Here is a 9,553-nt window from a genome sequence, read left to right as displayed (position 1 = left end):
ACTCTTTCTTCCTCTTTCTCCCTCTTTCTCCCTTATGCTTCAAAAAAATTTGAGCAAACAATAAGTTTCAATACCGCCGCACGCCAGCTGTGTTTGTAACTGGTTACATTTTTTTTTAAATGAAACGGCTTCGAAGACTGAGAAGATCAAATGAAAAAATGTAAATATTGACTTCATGCAGATTAGTGGTGGTAATCATGAATCAATCATGAATAATCATGATTGATTGAGATAAAAGATTTCTAATTGTGACAAGAACATATATTGTTTTATTGCTGGAACAGAAAGGAAAATGTGTTTTTTTTTTATTATCACTAAACAAAAATGTTAATTTTTAATATAGTAAAATGTGAAGAAAATTATTTGGAAATATTGCAATATAAGTTTACTTAAAAGCCTGTAAGTTTACTTAAAAGCCACTTTTAAGTTTACTTAAAAGTGGCTTTTAGAACATTTAGAGTTCTTCTAATCATCTGAGTCAGTCGTAGACTTACTGATGGGGGTCTGACGACAGTGTCTGGGCCTCTGACCTGATGTTAACGTTTCCTCATGCTAAGTGTTTAGAGGGTATTTAAAGATTTTGGTGCTTCTGTGAAACAAATTATTTTTCCATAAGGTGTTTACATAACAATGACAATGTGTATTTACTTTACTTTTGCAATCTATGGTGGAAATATAGGATATACAGTGCATGTCAGTCTACCTGTGCATTAAAATGGACCTGTCCTGTGGCCCTACTAAAAATACTTTACTCGTGTAAAATCTATTCACCCAAACTCCTAGGGATTTTTATTTTTTTGATCCCACTCTGGGGAAATTCCTGTGTTAACAGCAGATGTGCTGCAACAAGCTGCCCCATGGAGGCGCCAAGTATGTGGTTCCTCAGGGAATTGAACCCAGGACTTTCTGCTCTTCTGCATAAAAGGCAGGCTTGCTAACCGCTACACTTTAAAACCACACATACAGCAGTTGGAGGATGTGGGCAAGTGATTTATTATACACAAATAAAATGTATTCATGGAATAATAAGGTTGAAATCCAAATCAATTCTGAAAAGAGTCCATTTCTTTTTTTCTGCATTTTAATCTGAACTCTGAACAATTTCCAGTGATGGTTCATTAAAGGCGCTGTGGTAGAAACAAACAGAATGGCATTAAACGGCACATTAAAAACACTCCCCCCCAAAAAACAAAAAAAACAAAAAACAAAACTTATGAAACATTCATCAGTAATCCAACAGAGAAGAAGCTGTTCCAAACTAAGAACACAGCAGATGGGTGGCTCTAGAATCCCACCCGAATGGGGGCCAAATGGTTCCTCTAAATTCAGAGCAAGTGCTCAGTTACAATGGTGCAGTAGCAGCACAAGTTCAAGTTTAATGATCGCGCTATACACATCTTCCTTACCCTACTCAACACCGCTTTATTCTCTTTGAGTTCATTTCGTGCTGTTATGATTATTGGTTAGTCTGGTTGGCCTTCTTTTTTTTCTTTTTTTTTAAACCCTTTGTCTCATTTTTTGGAAGCATTTTTTTTTTTTTTTTTTTAAACCCTTTGTCTCATCTTATTTGTAAGCACCTTTAAAAACAGCGACTGTCGCTTTAAGTTTCCCTTCCTGGCCACAAAATTTTATTGGGCCTAGAGTGAAACTGCCACAGAAAAATGATGCTTGCGAGCCATGCAAAGGTTAGTTAATCCAGTGGAATGTAATTAACCAGACGTATTGCCTCCTTTTAATTGCTGGATCTGCCCCTAAACGTTTCTGCGTGAAGGAGAGAGCCGTGCTCCTCTGATTACTTTCAAGGTGTTTCACAGATTACAGGCTCACTCTGCTTCTGGGCTGGTGCAGCTCATCTTCACACGATGGACTTTTTTTCATAAATGTCTGCCCATGCAGCATCATGGACTTCGCAAATGGCCGTACAGTTCATCGGTTGAAAGTAGAGATGGACTGCTTTGTCAGATCATCATATTAAAATCAATGATCCACACACAATACGCGGGCGATGACCGTTTTCCCGTCCATACGTGTGCACCCTTGATATATTGTGTGTGATCAATTTTTTGAAGGATGGCTGAAAAAATAATGCAATGATTTGATGTCTCTCGATAATGGTACAGTGTTGATCGGGGTCAAAAGGTGACATGACAGAGACTTGATTCATGAAATGAAATTCAAAAGTGAACCAGGAAATAAATTCTTAGAGAGAATATTTATTTATTCATATCGATGATCTGAAAATACCAGCAGGTGAGCTCTTCCAATGGTATTTTCAATTCTACTTGTACCTATTGGTATAAGAAGAATTGTACTTATTACATATTATAATAGTAATATGTACATATTATAGTACATATTGTAGAATATGTACTCGAACATAATATGTGTGTGTGTGCACAGCCATACATACATACATATATATATATGCACACAAATATATTTATATATGTATATATGTATGCACACACATATTTATATATATGTATATATGTATGCATAAATACATACTGTACGAATATATGTATAACACAAATATGTATGCATATATGCATATATATATGCATACATACATATTTGTATGCATAAATACATACAAATATATCGTATAGTATATCTATGCATATATTCATATATATATATATATTAATATATATATATATATGTATGCACACATACACACAGTTGATATATATATTTGAAATAAATCCATTGATTCATTTATTCATTCCCTTTAATGGGCTCAGAGGCTCAGGGTTGAAGGCCCTCTCATATAAAAAATGTGCATGGTTCATAAAATCCTACACAGTGCTGTCCTGCAATGCCTCATGGGATGTTTCACCACAGTCAGCGAAGCTCACCAATAGCTCACCCCAGGGAGCGCCACTGATTTGGCTCCCATAAAAATCAGAACCAATATGAGAAAGAATGGGTTTTCTCTGCTCTGCAGCTGTTCAGTGGACTACTTTACCAGTGACACCAAGGACTAGCGTCCTCAGGTAGTTTCACTCCAGTCCAGCTGAACTATCGGACATTATTTCACTAAAATTAAACCATATGTTTCAAAAAATCTTACTGTTACTGTGCTTTTTGTATCAGTTCCACTTGCAATGATATTCAAATGGGTGCAGTGACGATGGTAAGAAAAGTGTCTACTACTGTATGTCCCGGAACTAATTATTATTACCACATTTTCTGCACTAAAACGGAACTAATTATTATTACCACATTTTCCGCACTAAAAGTCACACTTTTTTTGTTTTTTCATCCTCTGGCTGGGTTTGCGAATTATATATTAAAGTAAATAATTTTATGCGACTTATATATTAAAGTATATAATTTTAGGTTTGTTTTTATACACACTGGCACCTGCTAGAGGGCACTCTAGGCTTGTGTACCAGTATCTGCTACCCCTGTACTACTAATTCAATTCAATTCAATTCAATTCAATTCAATACTAATGATTTACATGTTCATTATTTTCACACTGACAGCCGCTAGAACGCACTGGTGTGACTTATACTTCAGAGTGACTTAGAAATGTTTTTTTTTTGTTCTTCGTTATGAATTTTTTTGGCTGGTGCGACTTATATAGGCTCTTAATATGTTACATTGTTCAGGAAGTCCGTATCAAACAAGTAGCTCTTCGTATTACTAAGTGCCCTTAAGGTAGCTCTGAGTTTCAAAAAGATCGGTGGCCCCGGGTTTATACTGTTTATCAGGTTGTTAATATTTGGCCTGTTTGAATGTTTAAGTTCAAATTTTACAGCACGTACAGAATGAGACTTGGCCATTCTAGTCCAGGTGTGATAGAACACCAGCGTGTCTTCCACTGGTAATTGGTTCTAGACTTAACTTAACTTAGCTATTTTTGTGGTATGTGTCCAAACTTTCTGCCACGCACTGGTGTCAGTCGTGTGGGTGTTGTCCTTGATTCAACCTGCCGCCATCGCTCTTTAATTAATCAGAGGTGCAGTCAGGCATCTTCACCAGCAAAACAGGAGTCGACTCGGCGAATCTCCACTCTCGATTGTCGGAAATACATTTCAGAGTGGTCACTTTACATCAACCCAACAGCCTGTTAATGAAATTGCTAATTCTAGCCTTTAGCAGAACAAAAAAGAGATACATTCACAAAGAGATGAAAAGACAGTGACATTTGCAAAAACATGACTGGCGTTTTCTATGTCTACGCACAAGGAGACGACACTGACAGTGTCTCCAAATTATAGTCTTTAGCAGTCATGGGGTAAACAGAGCTGAGGCAGAAAATTAGCAGACACACAGGGAGTCCTCACAGATGGATGTGTCAAGAGTGTAACTTGGATTTTGATGTAAAGGGACTTTGAGGTCAGACCATATGTTTGTTCACGCACTGTCAATCCTTGCCAATTAAAGCTGAAACAATGAATCGATTATTGACGCATAATAAGTAAAAAATGTTCAATAAGAAGTTTTTTTTGTATCATTTAATTTGCTGCAGCTGAAGTTTGGTTCTGCTGTTGTTTTTCACTTCATGATCGCCACAAACCACTTGACGGAAACTTAGAATGGACGAGGACTTAGAGGCAGGACAGGTCTTAAATGTTGGAGAAGTTTGAAATTAACTTTTATTAACTAACTTTTAATTTTATTAAAAAAAAATTCTTATGGTTCTGCAGGTTCTGAAATAAAGGTTCTTTCCATTTTTTCATTCTCAAAATAACATCTAATCAAAAATAATTCCGAGTTCGATCGATCACAAAACGAATCGATAGCTGCCACTCTGGTTCAAAGTGGTGCAGATATAACACTGAGTGGCAGAAAAATTCACATAAATATTTGGAAAATGTAAATCCGGCTGACAATGTCTGCCCTCCTTAATCTTTATGCAAAAAAATTCCACTGTATTTACATTTAAATGTCAGTTTGAGAGCTGTTGTGTTCTGTGGAGAAAGGTCAAATGACCTCTAAAAAAATCCTGTCTGTTTTTTTCTTTCTTTTTTATCTTTACCAAAACCTTGATGTGCATTAGTCCAGGATTTATTCCTCAGACTGTGAGCTTCACCACTCCATAAAATATTAACCAGCGGGTGATAAAATGCAAATGGCGTTTTTCGGCTTTCATCACTCATTTTTTCCACTTTAAATTTTAAAAAAAGTGAACAGAAGCATTTGTGGAATGCGTATCGTACAGAAGGCTAATTGAAATGTTGAGTGAATAATTATTAAATGTTTGACAAATGCCTTTCCTTTAAAAAATGAATTAAATATTAAATATGCAGTGCTCTCCACACAACGCATGACCCTGTGAAGCATATCTGTCTATATATTTTCTATTCAACATATTAATCCTCTTAAAATCAAGTGTTGTTCAATTATATTTGAATGAAAATCACTTGTATTGCATGAAAAACATAATTTCTATTGTTTTTCATCAAATTAAAATCGTCTTATCTGATTCCTTTATTTTGCTCAAAAATCTATAATAGAAAGTAAAAGCAAACAGAAAATCAAACTTACATTAAGATGGTGTAGAGCATATTATTTCCACTCCTCTCCTGCAGGGGGTACTATATGTGCTCGGTTGGTGTTGAAATACAACGTTTGTGTTTAGGTTTAGGTGTAAACCTAAACATTTTTCTTCAACAAGAAACAACTAGTAAATCTAGATTTTTTGGTTTCTCATTGGATATGGGAATCGACCTCACGTCAAACCAAAATGGAACCAGAGGTGGTGTTAGCAAGAACAACAAAAGATTTGAAAAGTCGGATTCAGGCAGGGTGCATTGGACGGAGACAAATGTCAGTGGTTACCTTTGACAGAAGAATAATAGCAAAGTTGAACAAAGTTGGACAGCAGTGAGACCTGCTATGATGCATGGATCAGACACAGTGGCTCGGTCTAACAGACAGAAGGCAGAGACGCAGGTTAAGGAGAGGTAGATGCTGAGATTTTCAGTGGGAGTGACCAGGGTGGACAGGATTAGAACTAAACAGATCAGAGGGACAGTTAAGGTGGAGCAGTTTGGAGATAATAAGAAGAAAAGAGACGCAAAGACCTGCAGCGTGGAAAAAGAACAAAGTATCGTCAGCAAAAGGTTTGATATTGATTTCAAAAGAGTAAATCAATAAGTTCAACTTTAACTAAACTTTACTTATTTATATAGCACTTCTCATACAATGAATGTAGAACAAGGTGCTGTACAGATAAAAGGTTAAAAGACCCAACCCAACCCCCTCCACCCCTCACCTACATAGACACAAGCTCTGAATTGCTCAGGCATTCACTCACCCACTCACTCACTCAGACATTATTAGCCTCAATTTGATAAACTGTACTACAAATAAAGTTTGTCAGATAGACAGATGGATAGATAGATAGATGGATGGATGGATGGATGGATGGATGGATGGATGGCTGGGTTGGTGGGTGGATGGATTGATAGACAGATAGATGTCTTTCCTTTGTTTGTCACAATAGTCTGACTCTTTCACCATCCCCTTGTCTTTCGTGGTTGTCAATGGCAGCTGCCAATGTTGCCGTTGCTTCAGCTGCCAAACCTCTGAAACTGGGAGACTGTTGCCAGTGTTAAGACGGTGGATTGGTCATAGCTGTCATGTTGACGCCGCCGTGGCTGTCATGTCAAAGCTGTTGTCTTTAACATGTATCTCAGCACAAGTCTCTTCATGTACTGTAGCTCTCAGACAGCTGGTGAGCCAGAGGGACACAGAGCCTGTAAAGTAAACAGCGACTTTGGAATTTTTGATTGGCAGCTCTGTGTTCCAAAACCCAGAACTAAGCCGCTGTGCTACCATATAACTTTCTGTCACTCTTTCATACGAGGAGCTTGGGAAAAAACACACAAAAACAGCCGTGCAAAGATCCAACCAGAAAAAGAAGGATATGAATGAGAAGGGTGTCCAGTTCATGTCTGGGACAAAGACAGTGACATTTTCTCCTGACAGCTTGACGATAAAGAAGTTAAGTAAGTGACTGCTGTCGGTGTTATTCGGGGCGACAACAAGCGAGGCAGCGGCTGGTTTAATTTGTCTCCTGTGAGTTTTCAGGCCAATGTCAGATGCAAGACAATTTGTAAGCATAACGTTGATTAATTTATATCTGTCACCTCTTTGCCTTTTCTTGTTCCCTCCGTCATAGGAGAATGCAGCTGCCATGAGGGTTACTCCCCTGATCCGGAACATTCACACCTCTGTATTCGCAGCGACTGGGGTCGCAACGAAGGGTATGTACATTTACCTCCACACTCTGCTGCAGTTTAGTCACTCCACTGACCTCTGAGTTGTTCCCAGCATCAGCCCATATTGTCTCAACCTCAACCACAAATCGAGGAGAATTTTCAACTGATTTATTGAATGAAAAGATGATGCAGTTTTAAACCTGAGATGAGTTATCACAGTGTGCTGCAAGGATGAGAGTAAGAAACCTCTGTGATGTCCTCAGGTCTCTGAGTCATATTCTGAAATTCTCTACAGTTTTTATCTTGGAGAGAATAAGCTTCTTTTTCCAAGTGCCACTCCAGTTTTGAAGGCTTCATGCTTTGACAATCCATCAAAAAAAAAAAAAAGTTCCCAACATAGAAAAAATCCTGTTGTAGTATTTGAATTTGGGCTATGTGTATTTAGCATTTATTAGTAGAGTTTGTGTGTCTTGATGTAAAAATCAACAAACGACTGTTGAGGAGTCTGAAAAAAAAAGTTTCTCAACATTTTCACCAGTAATGGACTGCGACCCACCTATGGGCTGCGACCCACCAGTTTGTAAAACCAACGTCTTCACGTACACTAAAGGTGCATTGCATTATTAGATTTCCTGTTCAGATTATTACAGGAAATAAGGGCTTGAGTGGAAAATCAATCTACTGCCATCATGATTATTTTGCCCCAAGAAATAATCACCAGAAATGTGAAAATAAGCAATTATCGTAGTTAATGACCCACAAAATTCAAAGGTAATTGAATGATCCTGTAGCTTGAGGAGGTCGACTTTGAAGATTAAAATAAAAAAAAAAAAAAAAAAACATGAAGAGGATACAGCAGACAGTCTTTGAGATAGAACAGCTTTGAAAGGACAGGAATTGTCCAAGAGTCCAGTAAACATACGATGGTGAATGGAATGGAAATATGAATGGAATCAGACTTTCTCTCATCCCAGCTTTCTATGAAAGGTTCAGTTTCTGAACTCAAGTATTAGGTCACTTTTTGTTCTACATCTTTACTTAGATTTCACTGTCATCCTAAATATAACATGTTCTCCGATAGTAATGTTCTAAAATTCTCTCTCTCTGTCTCTCTCTCTCTCTTTTCCCCGTGGGCTGATGTAAAGTCCGTGGCCTTATGCTAACTTGGAAAAAGGCTATGACCTAGTTACAGGAGAGCAGGCCCCAGAGAAGATCTTCAGGTGAGTCGACTTCTCCTGAGTACTTGACTTTTGCTGTCCTTCCACATTCTATTTACTCACAGTTGGCTGGAGTAAAAATATGAGACAGATTTTTTTTTTGTTTTTGTGGAGAAAGAACAAACCAGACCAGACTTATAGTAAATGGTTTAATACTATTTTAGTTGTGTTAAAACTGATGAGTTTTGAGGTTAAAAGTTGGTAATTTATTAGGTAATACTATCTGACACTATCTGAGTGTGAACATAATTAGATCGTTTACAGAATGAGATCCTCGGGGATGGAAGATATTAGAAAAAATGGGTTAACAGGATGAGTCGTAAAAAAGTTGAAATTTTAAAAGGTGTCTGATTTTATTTTCTAAAAAAAAGTCAATTCTCTGAGGTGCCTCTAACAGGTTTGACACATTTTATATTTTTATCCTTATTAGGTGTTGAGCTGTGTATGTTTTGTTATGTTTTTGACACAACGTAATTTCTCAAAATGATCAAATGACTGATCAAACCGGAATGGCAGTCTGTCAGAAGTATAGTAGCTTCACAACAGGTTTTGATCTTTCACCATCTGATGTTTTTTTTTATTTCACAAAAACTGAAAAAACCCCGAAAAAACTTAATTTCCATCTATCAACCAAGGCAAGGAGGCGACCTGTGACCTTTGGTATTTGAAACATTCAATAAAACAAGGATAGCTTCTGAACTGAGATTTTATGTCAAATAATTCTGTACTACATACCAAAAAAAACTACTACAGTTATTACGAGGAAAGCAAACAGCAGAAACCATTATGACGGTCTCGACTTTACAACAAATAATATTTTGGTTATGGGTCATTTCCACATTCATCTGCATTCGATATTGCGGGTAATTCAGTTTTTTTTTTTTTTCATGGCTCTAACTCCGTGGAACGTATCCCTGATTTTATACTGGGCATCATTTTATTCTGTAAGTAGAGAAAATTCCTCCTCGCAGTAATTTTCCTCCTCTTCTCGCCAACGTCGTAGCGTTATCCTCCCAGCACGACTTTTAGAAACAAGGAACTAAAGCCTCAGTATTTGTTCCGTACAAAGCACGATCAATCATTCAGCTGTCCACCAGGCTGTTGGACGGACCACGATGGAGATGAGACTAATGCAGCCATCAGCACACACTGAGGTTG

General features: G+C 37.4%; 1 protein-coding gene across 1 annotated transcript in view; it reads left to right on the top strand.

Annotated features, from left to right (window-relative positions):
- The window catches only part of astn2 (astrotactin 2), a 220,838-nt gene that overhangs the window by 109,263 nt on the left and 102,022 nt on the right, over positions 1-9,553 (top strand). Inside the window, exons 8-9 of the mRNA XM_025061990.1 lie at positions 7,139-7,223; positions 8,324-8,398. Coding sequence (XP_024917758.1) covers positions 7,139-7,223; positions 8,324-8,398 — 160 coding nt within the window. The remainder of the gene's footprint in view (positions 1-7,138; positions 7,224-8,323; positions 8,399-9,553) is intronic.

This window comes from Cynoglossus semilaevis, chromosome 14, assembly GCF_000523025.1.
Source record: "Cynoglossus semilaevis isolate Cse_v1.0 chromosome 14, Cse_v1.0, whole genome shotgun sequence".
In the NCBI taxonomy this organism is placed as follows: domain Eukaryota; kingdom Metazoa; phylum Chordata; class Actinopteri; order Pleuronectiformes; family Cynoglossidae; genus Cynoglossus; species Cynoglossus semilaevis.
Note: the sequence above shows the minus strand (reverse complement) of the source record. Positions and strands in the feature narration are given on the sequence as shown.